At 53.8% G+C, this 23,448-nt stretch overlaps 1 protein-coding gene across 5 annotated transcripts in view; it reads right to left on the reverse strand.

Annotated features, from left to right (window-relative positions):
• TRAPPC10 (trafficking protein particle complex subunit 10) overlaps nucleotides 1–23,448 on the reverse strand; it is an 87,560-nt gene that overhangs the window by 32,849 nt on the left and 31,263 nt on the right. For all 5 annotated transcript variants that reach the window (XM_023238658.2, XM_023238657.2, XM_045036525.1 and 2 more), the window contains 4 exons: nucleotides 19,527–19,723; nucleotides 15,177–15,372; nucleotides 13,466–13,577; nucleotides 10,690–10,937 (listed from right to left, as the gene is read on the reverse strand). In XM_023238658.2, coding sequence (XP_023094426.1) covers nucleotides 10,690–10,937; nucleotides 13,466–13,577; nucleotides 15,177–15,372; nucleotides 19,527–19,723 — 753 coding nt within the window. The remainder of the gene's footprint in view (nucleotides 1–10,689; nucleotides 10,938–13,465; nucleotides 13,578–15,176; nucleotides 15,373–19,526; nucleotides 19,724–23,448) is intronic.

A 23,448-nucleotide genomic window follows, 5' to 3' on the forward strand; every position in this document is an offset into this window, starting at 1 on the left:
CTTGGGAGGGGAGCACCTGAAGGGACCATGGCGGGGAGCACTGAGAGGGGCTGCTAAAGAGGGCACTGACAGGGCCGTGTGGGGGGAGCACCAGGAGGGGCCATACGGGGAGCACCGGGAGGGGCTGCAGGGAGGAGCACTCGGGGGGACCATGGCAGGGACCACAGTGAGGGGTGCAGGGGGGAGCTCTGAGAGAGAACACGTGGGCGGGGGAGCACCGAGAAGGGCTGCAGGGGAGCAGGGGGAGCACTAGGAGGGGTCACGGGGCAATGGACGCTGAGAAGGGCCAGGTGTGGGCTGGCAGGTTTCCGGGATCGGAGCACTTGCTGGGAGGAGCGAAAGTGGCCAAGAACCTGAGAGTGAGGCACCCAGAGGGCACCCGTGTGCACGTGCAGACCCTAAAGAGGCACACGCCGCGATATGAAGGTTTTAGTTCGTGGAAAGACCGTGGAATAGGTATGTTCCTGGCATCTTTCTTTTCTGCAAGGAGCAAGCACCGCCCTCTGGAAAGCAGTGTGTAAGAGAAAGCGGCAGGGTCAGCGAGCGGCAGCTTTTCTGGGGGTAAACAGGGCAGCACTCGTGGCCGCCACCGGCCGCTGCTGGAGCTTCGACTTGCGCCGCGGCGGAGGCCAGAGCCAGCAGAGCGACCCAGCCGGCAGGTGCCGCACAGGAACCAAGGGGAGGCGCTCTACTACCCAGACCCGGCGCTTGTTCCGGGACCGGAACGGGTGCCCCCCAGCCGGCCCCTCCCCTGGCTCCCGCAGGTCCGCTCGGTAACCTCAGCGCTCTCACTGGCTCCCTTCGCAGAGGTGACCGCAGCTCCTGGCACTTTCCGGCACACGCCCTCTTCCGTGGAAGCTCCTCCTGGGGGACACGTGCGCGTTAATCGGCACGGCCCGCGGCACCTCACAGCACCCCCTGATCTCGGGCTTCGAGGTGCACCGGCCTCTCGCCCTGCTACTTACGTGTGTCCGTCCGTCTTGGCTCCCAAGCAAATCCCAACTAAACACCCCAAAGGGACCAGCGACCCTCTGCATGCTTCTCAACACATCTCCGGGCCTGACAGAGCTGGGCTCCGGCAGCCAGGACTTCAGAAGTGGCTCATCTAAGACTTCCAGAAACACTCGTGAAACAAATTTCGCTTAAAGTATAATCGTAGCCATACTTTCCTCATTGCTTTAAAAAACTAAGTTACAAACACATACGGGGAGATGTGTGAAGGATACAAATCCTAAGTTTAGAGCTCTGTGAAGTTGTACAAATATAAGCAGCACTCAAATCGAGAACTGACCACTTGCGTTACCTTAGAAGGTCCCCTCGAGGCCCTCTTCCCGGTCAACACCCACCCCAAGAGGAACCCCCTTCCGTCCTCTGTCGCCACCGGTGACTTCTGCCTGATTGCTGCCCTTCCCATGAGCGGAATCACATGGAACGGACGGAACAGTGCAATCCCACCTTGCCAGGCTTGTCAGAGGCCTGTTCCTACCGCTGGGCCATACGCCTTCCTACGGATCCGCCACAACGTATGCGTCCATCCACCTGTCCACAGGCCTTTGGGTGGTTTCCGGGGTTTGGCTACTATGGGCAAAACTCTTGGTAGTGCTGCCTGCCTCTCTAGGGGAGCAGCCTTCTCAGACTCGGGAGACCCCCAAGCCCCGGAACCAATCCACACGGGAGGAGAAGGCGGGCAGCATCAGGTGCCCCTCTCCTGCAGGGATCCCTGCGGCATCAGGGCAAGGAGGAGAGATCAACACCGGGTCTCTCGGGATGCCTCACTGCCCACGGGAGCCACGGTCTCTGGTAACAGCTGCACGGGTACGGCAAGGGGCGGTTACAAGAGCCGCCATCAAGGGGGGCTGAGAACACGGGCTCCCCATCAGACGTCTGTCATCTCCCAGTCCAGGCGACTGGTGACCCGACCCGGTCCTAAGCCAGGCTGTCTGGAACACAACTGCACCAGCTCCATCCGTTTCCAGGGAACCCAAGCCAGGACGTCAGCCAAGGTCAGACCCTCCTGCTAGTTCACAAGCTCCTACTGTCCTTCGGCGGGACTCATTTTTCTTGGCACGTACCTAGGAATCTGGGATTGCTGAGTCCACGGACAGGCACGGGTTGCAGCTTGAGCAGACAGTGACAAAAAGTTTTCCAAAGCGGCTGGACACATTCGCACTTGTATCAGCCCGTGCGAGTTCCGATTTTTGTCTGGTGTCGTCAGTCTTTTCTAAACGTTCTTTCCGTCCACCGTGGTACAGCTTGAGAATTGCTCCAAAGTCCCATGAACTCTGGGAAAGAGGGCTTGTTTACAGCCACGGCAGCAAGTCTCCACGAGATCCAGTTCTAGACCCACTCAAACAACCCCACTCGCCTCTGCAGGCCGGTCTGGGTGCGGCGGCCCCTGCGGGACACACGTGCGTCAACAAACACTCGAGTGTGCCACGGGACTCACCCGGGTGGCGACAGCCCCCCGAAACCCACAGCCCCCCAACCCCACGCCGCCCAAACCCAGCAAAGATGAGCCTCTCCTCTGCTGAAGGCGAGCCTGCCACAGCTCTTTGTGTCACTTGGAACCGGGCGGTGGGCTCAGCAGCTCTTGACGAGGATGGAACAAGAAGGATGCTGACCACCTGTCCACAGACTTCTGGGCCTTCTGGAGAACCTCTTTTGTAAACGACAGACTTTTAAAACTGATTTCTTAATACAGGTGTCACCCACTATCCGCAGGCACAGCGTTCCCATGAACCTTCGGCAAGTCCTAAACGGCATAAAGTGAACACGCAGTTACCCCTAATTTACATGGAAAAGTTTTCTAGCGTTTCCAGACCCCAAAACCACCTCTTAGGCTCTCCTGCTCCCTGGGACCCGTTTCGCTAACGTGCACAAAATCGGTCGCGATCAAGCCCGGCGCTCAGGGACATGGCTCAGAGCTGCGGCGGCTGGAGGCTGCGGAGCTGCGTGCAGGTCCCGGGGCCGCGCAGGTGCACGCCGCCTCGGCTACGGCCCCTGCAGAACAGACTGGACGCTTCTCACGTTTTCTTCCCTAAAAGCAGGAAGCCTCTCCGAGACTTCTCCTGGTCGGTGAGAACAGGTACCAAGACAAGCCCTTTGTAAAGCAAACTTGGGAAAATCGGGGATACCTGTGTTTCTTCTTTAGTTTCCTAAAGTCCCCCCTTTCCTTGTACCGCTGTTATTACTAACCCAAGAGCTGTTTTACCATTTTCTAAGCCTCAAGTTAAAGGCATTCTTTTTATTCTTGTTAAACTTACATTTTTTCTAAGACCAAACACTAAAAACATAGCATCCTAAGCACCCCAGCGTGCCCACCCCCTGCTGGAGAATCACACGTGCAGTGTGCCCCCCCCCCGACCCCCCACCAGCCCCGCCGGTTGCCATCCCCTTTGCAAACCCATCCCTGGTTAGACGCTTCACAACAGACTGCTTTTGCTTAATCTGAACGTTGTACACACGGATTTAAAACGTACATATTCCTCAGCGTGTGACTTGTTTTGCTCCCGTGTCCAAGTCCACCTGTTTTCGCTGCTGTCTGCTAGTCCACTGCCCAAACAGACCACGACTGTGTCCCTTGTACGTGACAGACATCCGGGTGACTTCGTTTCTGGCAATTCCGAATCCTGCTGCCACGAGCATTTCTGCACGCATCTCCTGGGGCACGCACGTCCGTGTGTCTGTGCGTCCGTGTGTGTGCAGACGCCGGGGGCGGCCGGCTGGGTCCCGGGGTGCGTGTGTGTTTCGTCCTGGCAGGCACTGCCGCACAGCACAGCTCTCCCCAGGGAGGCGCCGGGTCCCACCCGGCCACGTGTGGGCATCTCTCTGCCACCAGTCTGCTTTCACTGTGATGAAGGAGATGAAGTACCTCTCCGTATGCTTTTCGGCCATTTGGGTATCTTCTTCGGCCTATTTTTCTACTGATCTGTCAGTCTTTTTTCACTGATTTGCAAGGGCTCTGCATCCAGGCCAGAGCCGGTCCTGACCGCATAACCCGCGGGGTTCAACTCCACGGCCTCTTCACTCGCTCGATGCTGGGCGTTTACACACACGTAGAAGAGAAGTTGTGATCTCCATGCAGTCCGGCCTGTCACTCTTCTGCAGTCCTGGGTAAGAAATACCTGCCGGCCTCCAGGCCATGGAGACGTTCTCCCATGCTATCTTCCAGAAGCTCCCTTGTTTCACCTTTCATGCTTAGACCAAAACTCCACCTGGGATTACTTGTGTGCGGTAGGAGATCAAGATTTATCTCCACATGTATCTAGTAGACACACAGAATAACTTTTCTTGAATCCATTTATTTAAAATATACCCCAGGGGCGCCTGGGTGGCTCGGTCGGTTAAGCGTCTGGCTTCGGCTCAGATGGTGATCTCACGGTTATTGAGTTGAGCCCCACGCAGGGCTCCACACTGACAGCTCAGAGCCTGGAGCCTGCTTCGGATTGTGTGTCTCCCTCTCTCTCTGCCCCTCCTCCACGCACACAGTCTCTCTCTCTCTCTCAAAAATAAACGTAAATAAACAAACAAATAAAATGTGCCCTGATGGGATCACCTGGGTGGCTCAGTTAAACGATTCTTGATTTCGGCTCAGGTCATGATCTCACGGTTCATGGGTTCGAGCCCCGTGTTGGGCTCTGCGCTAAGAGCACAGAGCCTGCTTGAGATTCTCAATCTCTGCCCCTTCTCCGCTCATGTGCTCGCTTGCTCTCTCTCTCAAAATAAACTCAAAAAAAAATTTTTTTTTAATGTGCCCCAAGTGCCCTAGTTCCGAACCCTGTCCTCCCCACCGGATTACAGCCTCAGTCCCTGGCTCTCCTTCCCGCTCCATCTAATCGCTGGCCTCCCTCTGCCCTCTGCCCCACCAGATCCCTCACCTTCCATGGCTCCGCAGCGACTCCTTACCGGACTATGGAACAAAGCCCAGGCTTCAGGATGACATACAAATATTTCCATAATCGCCTCAAAACCCAGCTTCTTGTACCTCTGCAGCCTTCCCGACAAGGCCCGCCTCGTCCCTTAGGTTCCAGCAAGACCGAGCTCCTTTCGAGTTCCTTCAGTAAAACTTTCTCTGCCTCACACGTGCTCGTATCTGCCGCCACAGGCCACATCCGCCTGGCAAATTCTCACTCGGTCTACTCCTTCTATGAAAGCAGGCTCCCAGGGATGGGATTTGGTCTATCTTGCTCTCTGCTGAAAATGCAGTGCCCAGAACAACGCTTGCCCGGCACAGCCCGGGTGCTCAAGGAGTGCCTGCTGAATGGAAGTCCTTTTCAACCCAGCTCGTACAAGGCCACCTCTAGAAATCTTCCCTGGCACACAGCAGGCGCCAGTTCGGTTTGCCGAACTGAACTGAAGCAGCCGTGCAGAGCTGCGGCCTCTGCGGCCTTGACACTCCTCCCGCCCCGACCGCCTGGCGACACCGATCTCTGATGCTCTGCTCACCTGGCTGGCTCAGTGCCCTCGGGCGCGGGTCTCCCGAGTTCTTCCTCATCTGCGCGCCCTACCCCCCACCCCGTGTTTACCCCCGTGCCCTGCAGCCATCGACTGATTCCCGAAGGACTCTTGGCAGCCCCTCTTCTCTTTTCCCGAGAGCCACCAACCCTCACCGGTTCTTCCTCGGCAACACCTCTGGCATTTACCTGTCCTCCCGTCCGCTCCTGCTGCTCGGCCAGCTCAGGTCCACGTGGCTCACGGTCACGCAACAACTCCACCTGTCCACGGAGGGGCCCCGCGGAGCGCCTGGAGCAGCACACACTCAACGACCCGGAGCTATACCCCTCAGCCCCACCTCTGCTTCTGCCCTCTGCTGAGCCCGAACCTCGGGGTACCAACCCTAGGGGCCAGCCTGGAAGGCACGCCTTTTCTGTTCCATCCAGTTTAATGTGGAAGCTTCTAGCACACGTGGCCCCTGCTCACAAACCGGCAGACTGGCCATGACTGGCCTCTTGTGCATGGCTCCGGCCAGTCTCTAGACCAGGTCACTCTTCTGGGATCCCGAGCCTTCCTGGCCTACCCTGTGAACATAATCAGAACCGAACCCAACAAAAGACAAATCGGTACTGAGGGGGACACGTTTTTATTTACTTTATTATTATTTTTTAATGCATAACTTTTCTTTTAACGTTTATTTTTTGAAAGAGAGAGAGAGAGACAGAGAGAAAAAGCGTGAGCAGGGGAGGGCAGAGAGAGAGGAAGACACAGAATCCGAAGCAGGCTCCAGGCTCTGAGCTGTCAGCATGGAGCCCTGCGTAGGGCTCGAACCCATGTACCCTGAGATCCCGACTTGAGCCAAAATCAGACGCTTCACCGACTGAGCCATCCAGGCGCCCCATGGAGGACACGTTTTTAAAAAAATCATTTGGGCATTGTAACAAATGTATAACGGCCTTCTAGAAAATATCTTTCTTATATTCTCACTTATAATTTGGTAAACACTAAAATATCTGCACATTATTACTTTTTTCTTACCAAAAGTGCAGGGAAATAGGAACTGCTCTGTTAACTGAAAAGTGGGAGGATCTTTCTGGAAGGCAGTTCTACAATGCATACTAAAAGCTTTAAAAACACGTGTCCTTGAAAGGGCAAGTCCACTTGTATGAATACATCACGTAAAGACAAACGGATGAGAATACACACTGACACAAATTGCAAATAATTCTGAGCAATTCAAATGTTCAAAATAGGACTGATTAAACAACTCCATTCCTCCGTAGACAGAAAGGCCGTAGACCGGAAAGGAAACCTCCTGCCGTCAGGACACGCAGTGACGTTTTCTTCTGTATGTTTATCTTTACCTCCCAAATTTATACAGAGAATATATTCAACTTTTGGTAAACGGAGAAAAAATCTTTTTGAATGTTGTACAAAAAAAAGAGAAACCCTGTGAAAGCGTCATCTGAACGCGCGCAGCACTGGCATACTTTAGGGATGTTCCCTCTCGATCCCTCAGAGCTCACAGGGCAGGCCCGATCCCCAGCTGTACACATTTTGAACGAGAGCTGGCCCAGGCTCTTCACCGGCACCCGTGATGTGGGACGCCAGGTCCCATGACAGAGGTGGGGGCTTGCTCCCACGGCATCTGGCCACCGCACGGCCTCCGACTCTCAAAGAAGATACTTTACATCAAGGGCTAAAATCAACCAGGCAGTTGTTATGAGGACGAGTTTTACAAATCATAAAGGCAAACATACTAGCGTCTTCTGCTAAAGAAACGTCGTAATCGGAAATGCACAAACAGGCTGTAACACTTAGGCTTAACAGACTTCACAAAAGCAGCCTGACCCCAAAAGAGCCACTCACGGGCCCAGCCTGCAAGCTGGCCGGGTCGCCGGCCTCTCCCTCCGCACACGGCACCATCGCAAGCCCCCTCGGCTGGGGTCAGAGCCACAGCTCCGCACTGGCCACTGACACGGATGAGAGAAAACACCCCGCCAAAAAGCTATCCCAGACACCGGGAACTGAGTCTATTTTTTAGAGTAGAATTAAATGTACAGAAAACGTAAATAATTTGAGGTCTTTGGGATTTTGAAAGTTTCTACAAAAACTTAAAAGAAACCCTAAGAGTAAACTTTTCTAGGTAACTGCTAACGGAAAAACTGTTACTCAGGACCTAACAGTGTTCTCCCTCACCCAAAACCAACCTACAGAGAGAGGCTGAGATGACAAGTTGAGTCCGAAGGGCTGACACACGCAGGCGCTGCGGCTCTGCTCCCTGGATGCGCATCACCTCTTGAGTCCTCACCACCCGAATGGCAGCTACGGGTCTGCCTCCATCTCACAGATGGAAAAGGGGAGCTCTGAGGGGTAAGTGAGTCAAAGTCTCGGCGGGGAGGGGTAGGTGGGGTCCAAGCACAGACAGTCTGGCTCCAGAGCCCCCCCTCCCAGCCTACGCTAGACTGTCTTCCCCAAAGCCGACCGATCATGGCCAAATTGCTGGGACAGGACAGGGGACAAAGGGAAGCTCCCACTGGACAGCTACAAGCGGACGGCTGACCACACGTGAGAGCAGGTATTGCGTGAGGACTCCGCAGGCTCAGCCGTGGGACGAGCGGAGTCGACAAAGGAGGTCGGCAGCTCTGGGCCCCGCGCGGTTTAACCGGCAGGCCACGCTTCCAGGGCCCAGCTACTGTCCATGGCCCTCGTGCGGCGGGGACGCCGACGGATGGTCCGGCACGCGGAGAAGAGGGAACGAGAAGGTGGGTCGCTAGCATGGACAAAGGGAAAGCGGACAGTGGGGTGTGTGTCCCCACCCCGAATCCAGCTGTGGTCCACGCAGAGCAAGCAGGACACGGCAGAAACGGAGAGGTGCCAAGTACAATCAACGTGATTGAAAGCGGGGGGCGGCCTCCCCCGGAGGAACGGTCGATGACGATGACCACTTTACTCAGGAAAGAAGGGAGCGGAAACATTACCACAAGGGATGTGAAGAGCACAACACGACACCAAGCGTGTGCCAAGCCCTCGGGGCACCTGCACGGGGAGGACGAGAGCCTGCAGAATCCTACCACTTCCGGCTGACTTGCCGACCCCGAGCCAGGAGCGGCTCCGAACAGAGCCCAAGCCACCTGCTGCTCACGTGCCTCTTTCCAGCCGGAAGGGTGCCCCATTTCCGCGTACTCCTGCCATGGCCAGAAGTATCACAGCGCTCGGGAGACGAGCTGGGGTGGGCGGCAGGGCCACGGAAGAGCGGGCCACCATGCACGTCCCCGTGTAGCCCACTGGCCCCGTCTGGTGCGTCGGGACAAGAAGGGATCCGTGGTGGGACCAGGACACCTGGGAGCCGGCATCTGAGGAAATGGTCCCCCCATGCCTACCCTGTGCTGGTGTCCCCGGGCAGGCCTCCCAGATCCAGGGAGCTGTACTTAACACTTCCACAGGCTCCCCCGCCTCCAGCTTACAGAAGGTGTAAGGACGGGGCCGCAGGGGCCCGGCTCCCTCCCTGCAGGGCCAGCAGCCCTCACCACTCTCCCAGTGTCTCCTCTCCCCCCAGACTGGCTGCCGTGCCGGGACCAGTCAATTTCCTAAGGCGAGAGAAAGCCTCTTGGACAGATTTTTAAATCCTTCGGTTTGTGACAGGAGGGGGACCAGCACTAGAGACTGGCTGCAACACCCTCCGCGGTTTCCCACCCGTGCCCTGTGCCGTAGACAGTGCTTCCTAATAACCCTCCCGGGGTCATCGCTTTGAAGGTACTGAGTGTGAACTGCGTGGCCTCTCCCACACACCCTGCTTCCCCCCCCCATCCGCTAAAGGTGACAAAATCTCGGAATCAGGTGAAGTATCTAGGCACACGAACACAGACAGCCCTGTCCAATTAATGAACGGTTACCTCACGGCCCCCTGGTCTGTACGGTCAGATCGGAGAGGCCAAAGCAGATCACCCAAGTCTATGTGGTTAGACGAAGCCAAAAGAGTATCATTTCAAGGTGGAAAATGCTATTTCCCTCATTTGCTCGGTTTAGTATCTAGGCAAAAAAAATAATTTGATACAAATTCTTACATTCCTGAGTTTGTGGCTCAGCTAGGCTAAGCATTTCTCCTTTAGAAATCAACTAAAATAATTTCATTTGGGTAAAAAAAAAAATTTGTTTAAATTAAGATTATTCAAACTAAGTGGCTATTACTTGGCATTCTAGGATACACAGGATCCAAGTCACCGTATAACGAAAGACACTCCACCATGGTTCGGCTCATGCAGTACAATTATACGCCAGGACCTCTTATAACTGCGGCCCTCGACACACTGGCAGGGGTGTGACAGAAAGAACGCGAGTCTGGCGTGGAGGGTCTGATGCTGAGACTCGCTGTGTTACTGGGTAAGTCTAACCATTTCCAGGCCCACTTTCCTCATTTGTAAGATGCAGTTCAAACACTCACTTAGTTCTTAACCGGGGAACGGGGGGGGTGGGGTGGGGTGGGGGTGTCTACGAATCCTCTGAAATTGTGTGCAAGATTCTGTATGTGCATGTGTGCCTTTTTCCGGGTAAAGAAACAAAAAAGGTGAGGACACCCCCCCCACCCCCCACGAGACCGTCAATAAAGTTCCCTTTACTTCACTGCAACGTGTCTGGGTCCGTGGGCCGTGGGCGAGCGCAGCGGGCCTGCAGGGAGGCCATCCTTCAAGGCAAACGCCTCACTAGCGACGCACAGCGTCAAGCCTCACTGCCTGGTCTCCCCCACTCACCCGCACATGCGCACACGCATTCACGACGTACCTGGCCAAGGCTCCGTGCTGCTGACGCACGTGGCACAGCCGGTGTGCGTCCCTCACGGTGCTACCCGTGTGTTCACGTGCAAGACAAAAGACGGTCCTGCAGTAAGACGGAGGTCCACCTACAAAACCTAACACTGCGTGTCTGCCAGGTGAGCTCTCCTTCTCAGGGAAGACCAGCCCGCCCCCTCCGCCCCCCGGCCCTGACCCCCAGAATAAGCCAAAGGCACCTGAAAAACTTATATGAAGAAACACCTTGCTTCGGGCCACACGAACTCCACCGCGTTGAGAGCGGAAATGACACTTTTGAACGGTTAATTCACGTAAAGGGGAACAAACGGTACGCTAAAAATTAAGAACGTTCAGAAAAAAAGAAAACTCTTCCGTCAGGCACCAACGGTTCGATGCCTGGTGTTGGGGCTCGGAGTCCTGTGTTTGAACAACGAGGCAGTGGGGAAACGGAGAACGGGGGACTCACTTCCAGGAGCTTCAGCTCCTGCACGCAGCCGTGCAGCAGCTCCAGGGCGCGCTGGGCCACCTCCCACGGCCTCTGCAGGAAGAGGAGCAAGGTGCACTGGCGAGAGAACAGGTAACTGCGCAGGTCCAACAGGGTGGCTTCCTGCCTCTGTATCAACTCCCGCTTCTCCATGTCTATGGGCTTTCGGAGGATCAGTCCGTTCCAGCTCTTCACCGGCTGGCAGAAAAAAGTCAGCCAGTTGGCACCATCTAAACAGACACACATCATGAAAGGCGCTGACGACACATTACTTCACCTCACCGAGGTTCTCGCTCGGGGCTGCGGGACCCCGGGTACCGACGGGCAGCTGAACAACCGGTCGCCCCCTCGCCACCGGTCCGCCCCCTCAGCGTTGGCACGGAACCAGTCTAGAGACGTGCGGACCGGGTAGTGACGGCCCGCGGCCCGCCCGGTACTCGGCAACCGATGACAGGCACAAGGCAGCGCGCCCGGGCCACGAGGCACACCGGCGTCCCGCACCCAGGGGGTCACGAGCAGGTCGGGAGGCAACGGGAGACTGCCGGGCTCGGGGTCAGGGAGGCCCAGGCTCCGCGCTCGGCCAGCTCCGGGAGAAGGCTCGAGGCCTGGGCTGGGGCACGCTGTGCCGGCTCCCCTCCGCCCGGGCGCCGAGAGCAGCCCGTTCACGCGACCGTGCTGTCTGTTCCGTCTCCCTCACCCATTTTCACCCATCCTTAAGCCTCACGCCTGTCTCTAACTCAACCGTGTCAGCTACCTAAATCACGCTCCTAGAGGAAGGACAGGAGGCACACAGAAGGAGTAGTAGTGGGGGGCAGAAGGTAAAAATTCTTGCCTGTCAAAACCTTCCAACGAGGCTCCCCAATTCTCACGGACAGCCCCAGACTCAAACACGGTCTTAAAGGAAGCATAAGAGCCCATGATAACTAGTCATTCAATCCATATGGCAAAAATTCAATCTATTCACTCACTCCAAAAGAGAGCGGTTATACCATTTCAGGCTATGTCCCCACCGGGTATGACTCCGTGTTGGCACGCTGACGTTAGTAAACATCTCGAGTGCCAACTTACAACAGCATCCTTCACTGACTGGGATTTATGCAGAGCTGTCCAAGTGCACACTCAGGGAGGTGCCCCCCTCGCACCCCCCCAGGAGCCTCCACCAGCAGGCCCCTCGGCCAGCCCCCTGCCTAGCGTTCCCCTGGCTGCCTCTCACATTCCACTCGGGCCTCTGTGCCGGTGCCGCCTCCTCAGACGGCCTCCAGGACCGCACTGTCCGAGATCACCCAGCACCTAGCGTCACACTCTGCCCCTTCACCCACAACCCCTCCTGCGGCCCTCACCCATTACACTGCCTGACGTCAAGTTATTTATTCTCATTATCACACTGTCTGACTTCAAGCTATTTATTTTCCCACCGTAAGTTATTTATGCTTCCCCTTCGTCAACCCCATGAAGGAAGGGGTTTTGTTTTGTTCCCTATTACATTCAGAACAGCACCTGGTACCTACACAGCTCTCAATAAGCATCCACTAAATCAGTGAACAAAAATGAACAGTCTTCTCATTGAGCTGCACAACTTGGTCCAGGCTTACTTTCGGATTTTAATTGGTCCCAGATTTATTTTAAAACTAAGAGGGCAAAGATTTTATGTGAAATATGCTGAAAGAGACGTGTAAGATATTTAAACATGTACGATGTGGATACATAAAATGTAATGTTACCTCTTCTCAAAATTTTTAAATTTAATTAGTAAATATTTTGCTCTGGCTATGCTTACATTTGTGTTTCAGCAAAGTAAGAGATCCAAAGCTGAACCTCCCAAACTTGGGTTTGAGAGAGAACCAATGGGTGGCGTTCATCGTTTCTAGAAGAAAGCCGGTGCCCGGGGCTTCAGCGGGCTGTCCCGGTACCTCATCGTCCTACAGGTTTTCTAGCAGACACCGCGGTTCCCTGACATCACTCCTTTCGTCACACACCGCATCGGGGTCCTCTCGGGACACCCGACAAAGATGTCTGGCACCACACTGTTTGTGGCGGCGGGACTGGGGACAACCCAGATGTCCCACGCCGAGGGACGCTCAGATAAACACTGCACGGCATGATGCAGCTAGTGATAGTAACAGCTCAAAACCTCATGTGCTAACTTGGGACGATGCCCGCAGAGGGCTGTTACTAAGCGCAAACGTCCACATGATATGTATGATGCCATTTCCAGCAAAGCAAGTTATCAACCAAAAAACAGTGAGAATGATCGACGTTTTTCTCTGTACATGGTCTCGCTGTGCTAATTTTGTACTTCCAAAATAATTCAAGACTTTAAAATTTTAAAAGAGCGGTGAACACTCATTACAGTGGCGTCGTTTAACACTCTGCAACGAGCACCCAAATATTACAAAGACAACCTGCCAACACGGTACAGGAGGCCCACTCTTAGGCTAGCAAGGAGGCGCAGAATCGGAAGCATACCTAGGCAGCTGTACGTTGTAGAGATGATTCTCTATACCTAACAAAAATACCTTCTTCTTAAATGCTTTTATTTAAGATTCTTCTAACAATGAAAACGACCAATTCTCAATTCTCATCTCACTTCCTATTAGAACCACAAAAATGCATCCTATGAAATTTGCATAAAGCAGCAAACGGTGATTTAATTATTGGGGGAACAAATCATGGCTAAATAATGGCAGCCCGCAGACTACTTAAAAGTGAGGAAAACGATGCTGAGACACGAGTTTGCTTCCACAAGTTCACTACTCACCCCCAGCACCAAAGTTGACGACGTACTGAGAAAACAGGGCGTCCAGTTCATCATACTGTACGAGGGCATCTTCGAATTGCTGCAGCATCTCAAATACAAAGGCCAGTTCCTCCTGGTGATCCAAGCAAAAGTTTTTAAAAAAGCAAACATGTCAGTCGACTTTTTGAAACAATGTGTAGCCAGGAAAGATTACAATGGAGAAAAGCCTGCGGCACTAAGAGTGACGCTCAGGCAGGGCGCGCCCAGGGGGTCGGTCGGTGGAGCCGCCGACTCGTTTTCAGCTCAGGTCAAGATCTCATGGCCGTGGGTCCGAGTCCCAAGTCAGGCTCCAAGCTGACAGCACGAGGCCCCCGCAGGACTACACCGGCCCGAGAATCAACCACTGCTCCCAGAAGCCCTGGCACGTTTTCAGAACGGAATTTAGAATCTAAGACCTTATTAGCACTAAGTGGGTTTACCGCTACCGGGAAGTCATCTTTTCTCCAGGCCCTGTCAGAGGGCGGGGCGAGGAAATACAAGCGTACGTACGATCCTCACACACACGGATCTATATTCCTGATCTATCCATCCACCTGTCCGTCCGTCCGTCCGTCCATCCATCCATCCATCCATCCCACCGTGGGTTCACAATGGTATCTCAGAGTCCAATCTGACACCACTGGGTCCACCTAGATTGTCCCCCTCCGGGTTTATAACTCTTAGAAATCAAGTGTAGATACACTTGAAAGGCGAAGTGACAAGGCCATCGGAAAGGTCGGTAACAGGTCACTCATCCCGTGAACATGAACACACATGATTCCCTCATGCGCGCCCGATCACCCAAATACCACTAAGACATAAGCAACAGAGTCAGAGATAAACGTCAAAATTTCTAATCAGAATTGGTCTTTTATTTGTTCAAAGTGCATTATTTCTTCAGTAATTAACACACAAGTGCAATTTAAATATGAAAATTTTTTTTGTCTCAACATGGTGAACAAGAATAAGGAAACCTAAGGGCCACGTTCCTGTCACTCTTTGCAGTTTTAGAAAGGTTCACTGGAAACTAGCCTTTATTAGAACCCTAGATTATAAGTCAAAACTACAGGGGCGCCTGGGTGGCTCAGTCGGTTGAGTGTCCTACTTCGGCTCAGGTCATGGTCTCACGGTTTATGAGTTTGAGCCCCGCGTCGGGCTCTGTGCTCACAGCTCAGAGCCTGGAGCCTGCTTCGGATTCTGTGTCTCCCTCTCTCCCTGCCCCTCCCCCGCTCATGCTCTGTCTGTCAAAAATAAATAAACATTAAAAAAAATAATAATAATAAATCAAAGCTACAGAGGAAATAAATGTCCCCGGGGAGCCCTAATGTAATCAGTGCCATGCAGGCAGTAGACATCTTTGTCCTCAGGATCAACACCACGGCGAGGGCCCCTCTGCCTGAGACACTTCCATGGTGGATACCCCAGAAGGCCCGAGATACTAACAAAACCAAAATCACTCTGAGGGACAAGGCCCTCTCGAAAACGGATAGATGCTGAGCAGGAGAGCTGACGGCAGAATGACCCAGGAGACCACCTCTATCTGCTTCATGAGCCCAGAGACGGAAACATCTGTTAGCTACTACCTTGTCTCTTGGTTTTAAAAACCATGCCGATACGAGCGACCACAAAAAGCCTGCCTTATTTATAAAGGAAGAGAAGACGGAAGCGTCTAGTTCTATACTTAGTCCCATACCTGGACCATGAAATAGTCACAGAAGCTCCAGCCTGGCTCCGTCCTCTTCTCCCTCAACGTCCTCATGTCGTCCTCAAACTTGCCCAAGTTTTTGGTAAAAGACATAAGAAGTGAGGTCCTGAGTTTGGTCAGGAAGGCATTCCAGGATTCCTGAGTTCGAGAAGAGTCCTTCAAGGGGTCGGAGAGCACGACACACCTGCAGAGACACGAACGGACGGTCTGGAAAACACTGTCCGAGCACAGCACGCAGCCCAACTGCTTCCGCCCCTACTTCCTTCCTTCGTTAAGCGCTGGCAACCACCAGGCAGACGCTGAGAAGCCAGATTAGGAGAAGGTTTCATCGTGAACTAGTTTAGCACCACAGGAGCAGCGAGTGCTGCAGAACCGCGGCAGCGGGCGGGGGTGTATGATGAGTCGTCTCAGATCCGGCCTCCAGGGCCCCCTGGAAGGTAAGGCGATCCCCACACAATCAGCTCCCAAGCCTCACTCGCACTGCCCACTTCACAAACGTCGCTGGTCCCCCGTACCTGACAGGACAGCGCTCAGAGTTACTGACATGGCACACGAGGGTCGTTGCGGCCTGACCCGGGCCGGCTGCCCAGCCCTTCTCACTATTCCTAGCCAAGCCCACCCAACGTCTCGAGCTCTACTCTCTCTTCATCCAGCACATTCCCGTTCACCCTTCCAAATCCGGCTCGGCCGACGCACGTCCTCCCGGAACCTCTCCCCCGCTGCCCTGTGACCCCACTACCCCCGCGGTGAGTGTCGCGCAGCATACACTCCCTCTCCATAGCTCCGTCTCTCCCCCTGGGCCCTAGGCCGCGAGCTCCTCAAGAGCAGGGTTTAGAAGTAATCAGTAAATAAAAGCTTAAAGAATATGGCTTAACATGTAGGTATGATACAATTTCCCTACAAAAAGTCTATCTGGGGGCACCCAGTGGGGGGACTCAGTCGGTTAAGCATCCAACTTCGGTTCAGATCATGATCTCACGGTTTGTGGCTCTGAGCCCCGTGTCGGGCTCTGTGCTGACAGCTCGGAGCCTCGAGGCTGCTTCAGATTCTGTCTCCCTCGCTCTCTGCTCCTCCCCCACTCGTGCTCTGCCTCTATCAGAAACAAACATTAAAAAATTTTTTTTGTTTTAAAAAGACTATCTGTGGCACGGAAATACCAAAGGCACAAAATTACAAGTTTCCAATGGATTTGGAAAAGGCAGTATGTTCATCTAACAGGTTGGAAAACATAGATTTCTTGATCTTTTATGATAAAAATTTAGAAAGAAGATGAATAAACATGAACTCAGAAATGATTTTAAAATACTGATGCTGTGAGCTTCAATATTTCTCCTTGGTGAATGTGTTGCCTTATTTACTAGCAAGTAGCAAAACGGACCGATTCTAAGTCTCCGTGTGCCATCACAGCCTTTGGAGGAAGGGCTGAACCTCTGGCATCACAAACCAGCGGACCAAAACGCGAAGCCCACGGCCTAGATGATCCCCCAGGTGAGCAACCAGTACCAGGAAGAAAATTTAAGAATCAGTAGCTGGTCATTCCAGTCACTCCACCCCACGGGCCTGTGACCACGAAAGACAAGGCGTCCCGCCAGCTCATTCCTACAGCCCCGAAGGACTGACGTGTTTTATGCCCTGCATGAGCTGCGAGAGTCTATCGGTTTGGCCATGTATCCTCAAGGCATCCTCCAGCCTGGGTCATCATCGACACGTAACTCTGACCGGACACAGGACTGTCCCCTAAAGCCACAGGGTGGATGGGGAAGGAAACTGCGGCAAACGCCGACCGCCCGGATGGTCCTCGTCTTCCGTGAGCCGGTGCTCACCAACCAGACAAAACGTTCATTACGTTCTCTCTCTTATTGTGCCTTCAACTTGCACAGTTTCTAGATTTTCTTTTTCTAACAAAAAAGAACTGCGCTTCAGAAGTTCGCGTTAAGCCCAGGCGGTTAACTCAAGAGAGACCGCCCAGAACTGCTCACCAGACCGGCAGGCGCCAGCGTGAAGGGCTCCTCGGCGTGTGCTGGCGGCCGGTGCCCAGGGCGGCAGGGAGCCGGAGGCCCGGGCCTCCACCAGTCACCGGGGCCGCTGCGAACACAGCTAACGGGGCAGCCCTCTGACCCTTTACCAAACGCCTGAAATACTTACCAAAAGCCTGAAAAATGCACAAATCGTTTGGCCAAGCAATTTTCATTTTAGGGATTTATCCTAAGGAAATAACTAAGGACGTACACAACACCCGAGCTCAAAAGATGTTTACAGTGCTGTTTATAACAGGCGGTAACGCGTCCGTCCAGTAGAGGACTGGGTGAACAACTTCCAATACTATCTCTGCTATGGAGTGTTACGTGCTCACTGACGATAATGGTGGAAAAATACATTTATTGTTCACGGGAACATTTTTACAACGCATTAGGCGGAAAAGGCAAACACAAAATGTAATGCGTGGTGTATCACGTGCACACACACACACACACACACACACACACACACACTGCCCGTGTCTAAGCGTGCGTAGAGAGGAAAAGGTTGAAAAACACATACCAAACACCAAGAGTTAAGATCAATTTTCGTTTTGCTCATTACCTTCTTCTAATAATCCTACAATGAACGTGCAGTGTTTATAATCAGAAATTATGTACAAGATTAAAGTTAAAGAAAACAGAAAGCCACCGCAGGGCCAGGTGGGCCAATGTTTCCAAAGGCCAGAAATCAAACAGGCTAATACAACAACTGTCAATACAGATATTTCCAAATTCGAAGGTATGGACCCAGCTCTTCACTGAAAAAATAATAAAGAACAGATTTGTTGAAGGTAGCTTGCAAATTAATGAAAATCAAAACGTTAGAAGGCATGTTTATATACTGAGAAATGCTGAAAATCTCAGGAAGTTGAATTTTATGTACAAAGAATTCGTCACTGAAGACAAGTTAGGTTTCAGTGGGCTCAGCAGGAACGTACTTGAAGCAATTAGATAAAATTACACCATAGCCTTAAAAGGAGTCAATGGGCACTTTGAAAAAATTATAGAATTCGAACATCTCACAGGCTTAGACCAATCTGCCCCATTACTACCAATTTACGTTCTTAATAAAATCCCAAAGAAACATGACCGGAAGGCCGTGTGGCCTGGCCGCCGGTGAGCCCCTCGGCTCCACTGCCCCACACCCTGCTTCCCGTCCCTCCCCCCGACGGGGCCCAGAGCTGGGCTCCCTGCCAGCCTCCCGGCAGCCGGTTCCCCTTTCCAGAGCGAGTGAGCCCGCACAGCCGAACCACACAGGGAAAGGATCCTCGGTTCTGGGGTCTTGCTGACACGCTAAGCCGATTCCTTTGGGACAACTAACTCAGGAATAACAGACCGTAGGAAAAAATCCCCCAAGTCCAGATGGCACAAAATTTCTCTAAGAGAAACCGTAAGCTCGACAATCTAACGTTTATCTCAAACTATAAGCAAAACAAGTCTGAACATCACTCAGTGCCCACAACTGTGTGGAACATAAAAAGGACGCCCACAGAGGCTCCTTCCCCTGAAGAACCGTCGATCCACCGGGGGGCCCTGACACTGGACGCGGTCACGGAATTCTAAGAGCGCGTGGCAGTGTCGGTCGGTACTCCGGCCACGGGCCCAGGGTTTCTGCCCGGGCTCCTCCCCTCGCTCCGTAGCCCGGCCCCCTGCTCCACTCTGAGCACCTGCCACCGGGGCGACCACAGGTGTGGCGACGCGGGCGCAAAGCAACGCCCGGCCCGCCCGGCCGTGAGACCACACCGTCGAGCAGGCACCAGGAAGTCTGCCAGCCTGCCCGGCGGGGCCGTGGCACCGCCGAGAGGGAAGTGACCCCCAGCAGCCAGAACAGGGCCAGACAGAGCCGAGCACGGGGAAAGGAAGTCCACGCGACACAGCGGCCGCCGCGGTTTCGTGGTTCGCTTTTGAAGCTTCTAAAGATACAGTCGGCATTTCAGAATTTTGGTTCTTAGGAACTCCGAACAGGTGTGAAGGTGAACACATGCACCACAGGCTTAAGGGACCCTCCCGTACACAAGGACACAAGGTGTCCCCAAGCCCTGGCCACACCAACACACGCCACGGATCCTCAAAGGGAAGCTGCTGTGCAGTCTCTCCCGCCGCGGTCACCGGGCAGCACGCCGGGGGTTACAGCTGCCCGTGTTTCACCCAGCAGACCGGGAGCTCCATGAGCGGGGTGGGACCCGGTGTGCAGCACCCACACGTGCTGACGTGTCAGGCGCCCCGTGCACTCGCTGAGGAAGTACCCCTACGCAGAAACCAGCCACCTCTATCACCCAGGGGTCTGCCAACGAGGTAAAATTAAAGATCCACTTACCTGTCACTCTGTTTATTACAAAAATCATTTCTTATTTTGTCCACAATAGAAGTTCGGGGAAGGATGTTGGTTTTGTTTTTTTTCTTGGCATCATTTTCAACTACCACTATGAGCCAGTCCACAGAACTATGAGCTTTCAGAACATTCTGCCACTTGGTGAGGTCGTCTTTTACCGTAGCTTTATACACTTCAGTATCCTAAAAATAAATAAGTCACTGTGAAGGAAAGTTAATCAACGCCCTTTAATTTAACAGCAACACGTGTGTACTAACAGAGAATACATTGGCCACCGCGCTTTATAGCTTCGCGATGGGGCCCTCCACGCAGAGCCTGGCGCCTGTGGGTGCTCTGGGCAGGCCCAGGGACGCCGAGGGAAGATGGTTCCAGTGTCACAGAGGAAGAGACCGAGAGAGAGCCTAGTAAGCTGCCCAAGGCAACACAGTCCACTGGCTAAGTTGGGACTTTAAAACTCAGGTCTGGGGCGCCTGGGTGGCTCAGTCAGTTAGGCGTCCGACTTCGGCTCAGGTCGTGATCTCACGGTTCATGAGTTCGAGCCCCGCGTCGGGCTCTGTGCTGACAGCTCAGAGCCTGGAGCCTGCTTCAGCTTCCCTCTCTCTCTGCCCCTCCCCTGCTCATGCTCTGTCTCAAAAAAAAACATTAAAAAAAAAAATTAAAAAAAAAACAAAACTCAGGTCTGCTATGCCAAAGGCCCCGTGCACACCAACTACGTGATTAGTCCCATCCTGGCAAGTGCCGTGTCAGTGGGGCTAAGCGCCCCCCACCACCACCCGGCTTGGAACCTGCAGGCCAGAGGCCGCGCACCTGCAGGAAGCCGGATGCCCGGGCCCCTCCGGGCGCCTCCTCCGCAGCCCCTCAGGCCTCTGCCGGCACCCAGAACCCCTTGAAAGCCAATGCCACTTGCAGGCCACATGGGGGCGAGGCAGCCTCAGATGCAAACCCAGGGGAAAAGGACAACCTAGGGCTTCCTGAAAGCCATTCCAATTCACGAGGACCAACATGGGAGCCGTCCTGCTCCTAAAAAGTCAACACCGCCAGACTCAGAGATGCACACGCCAGCCTGCACAGAAAGCCCACGGGCCGGCCTCAGCCCCTCCACAGACAGGCGGAGACACAGAAAGTTTACTTGCTATCAGCAATGGTCTATAATTGCCCTTATGCTCCATAAATCCACTTGGCAAATTCAGAGTGAAAAATCTAAAACCAACATGCTTCACTTCCAAATAGGACAAACTGTAATTTTTAGCTACTATTTATAAATACATAGATTTTCCCCTTTTTTAATAGAAAGATTCTTTGTCATCCTGCCCATACTTTCTCTGGATTTTTTAGTCTCTCTTGAATATGCTAAAGGGAACGATCCATGAACAAGAAACCTCAAATTCTGCACCCAGCCCCTCCTTTGGTTTAATCAGTAAGTGAAAAGTTCCAGAAGTCAGTACTTGTAACTTTTAGTCTGATTTTTAAGACCTCCATATCCTCAGTTTACATTACATACAAATACAATCTGGAAAGATCTTTTGCCGAAAAATTAACAGGAAAGCCATCCCGCAAAGACCGGTTTTCTGAGACTGCACATGCCCTGGAAGGCGTTCCTATGCCGCAGCCTCCACAGAAGGGCAGCTCCCGGACTGGATGCTCCCACTCCACGCTGCTGGTGCTCTGCCAGGCCAGGGGCCTAAGTGCATCACGCCTGCAGAGTGAAACCAAAGGCCACAGACACCCCGACCGCTTTGAAATAGGCCGCCGCCACAGGGCTGGGAGCAGGCACCCTCTGCCCAGTCCAGCCCGGGCTCCCAGGTCTACAAACCAGGGAGGGGCTGCCACACCCCCCGAGGGGACATCAGCATCCCCTCTCGGGACACTGTGCTTGGGACAGAGACCTCGCAGAGCAACACAGGCAGGGCGGAGCCCTCCGAAGTTCCGGGGGAGATGAGCAGTGGATGATCTGGGCCATGGCTTCCAACAGTGAGCAAACCCCGCACATTACTAAAAAGACCCGGTGACCATTCAGAAGAGCCCAGGCTGAGCCAATGAGGTGAAGGGTGTCCCCAGAAAGCAAAGCCAATACAGGAAGAAGCCACTGGCAGGGAGGGTGCAGGGTGGCCCCGCCCGGGGAACCAGAGCCATGCAGGGCAAGAAGGGTATCAGAGTGCAAGATGTGACACCCCAAGAGAGACGATGAAGGCTTGGGGGCTGGCTGAGGTGTCAGAGGCCCGGACGGCAAAGAGGGCCTCCCAGTTGGGGTGACCTCATCTGGGTGTTGTGGGTCAGCTGAGGTGAGGAGGGAGGTGGTCCCGTGGGGAGCGTCAGCCCCAGGGCAGGGAGAGGGCACCTGTGGGGGGAGAGGAGCAGGACAGCAGTGAGAGAACGCTCAGTGACAGCGATGATTCGAGTCAGCAGACATACGCACGACAAGGAGCGCCTGGCTGCTCGGAGAAGGAAGTCGCAAACGTGGAAAGGAAAGGCACCGGGACTGCAATCGGAACGCGCGTGTGTCCACGTGTGTGGGGCGGACACGCCTGTGCACACATACGTGCTCCAGAGCAAAGGGCACGTCTAGTCCAGGGCTTGGTCTCTAAACACCATTTCCCACTAGAAGGAACCAGCGCTCCCTGGAGAAGCGGCTGACCCCGGGGCTCAGGCAGGGAAAGGACGAGCTGACCTTGGCACGTCTTGTGTCAGGGAGAGCTCCGAGAACAGGGACGTGTCAAAAGGTCACAGAAGCCAAATCTGGGACAAACCTGGTTTGTAGACCTGGGAGCCCGGGCTGTACTGGGCAGAGGGTGCCTGGTCCCAGCCCTGTGGCGGCGGCCTATTTCAAAGCGGTCGGGGTGTCTGTGGCCTTTGGTTTCACTCTGCAGGCGTGATGCACTTAGGCCCCTGGCCTGGCAGAGCACCAGCAGCGTGGAGTGGGAGCACCCAGTCCGGGAGCTGCCCTTCTGTGGAGGCTGCGGCGTAGGAATCTTGTGTTAGGGAGAGCTCCGAGAACAGGGACATGTCAAAAGTTCACAGAAGCCAAATCTGGGACAACGTGAGCACTCAAAGTGATACTAACAGTAACAGATTACACTCCCCAATTCAAAGTCAACGGGTGCAGACGGACCTCAGCCGATAAGCAGGACAGCTGCCTCCAAACACGGTGAAGTGGCAGGGGGCAGACCGACCCAACCACCGGAAACAACCAAAACACAGAGAGGGAGACACGGGAGGCGAGCCGTGCAGCGGGCCAGCCGAGTGCTCGGAGCTCCCAGGCGCCCCGCGTGGCGCAAACACAGGGCCCTGGACACAAAGGCCGTGATGTCACAGGTCAGAGGTCAGGGGGCCCCTGGAGAGAGCGCTCAGAGGGGGCTGACCAGCAGAGGAGTGTACAAACTACCCAAAGCCAGGAGAGACCCATCCAGATGGGACCCAACACCCACAGGGCCTGGGATCAGGGCCTACTCCCACAGACCACGCTGGAAACCTCTGAATCCGCAGGGCACTGGGAGGAGAACTGAGGAAGGAAGGAGGAATTAGTCTTAGGCTGACCACTGTTTCAGACCCCCAAATCATGAAAGCAATAGCTAAAAGGATCTGAAGTAACTTAATTACGCAAAGCTGAAGAAAACGTCTAGAATTCCAAAAATAAAAGACTCACGATGTCTGGAATCCCATAAAAAATTGCCAAGCAGGCAAAGAAGTAAGAATATATGATCCATGACAAGTAGAAACATCAACCAACAGAATGGATGTGGCAATGACACACATAAGAGAATTAGCAGACAAAACCATGAGAATCCTTACTGCGGCCATATCCAGTGTGTTCAAGAAAGCAAAGAAAAAACTGACGTTAAGCCTCCGCTTAACATGGAAGATAATTGTTGAAAAAGGCAAAGACCCCTAAGGATCTTCTAGAGCTGAA

This window comes from Felis catus, chromosome C2, assembly GCF_018350175.1.
Source record: "Felis catus isolate Fca126 chromosome C2, F.catus_Fca126_mat1.0, whole genome shotgun sequence".
Lineage (NCBI taxonomy): Eukaryota > Metazoa > Chordata > Mammalia > Carnivora > Felidae > Felis > Felis catus.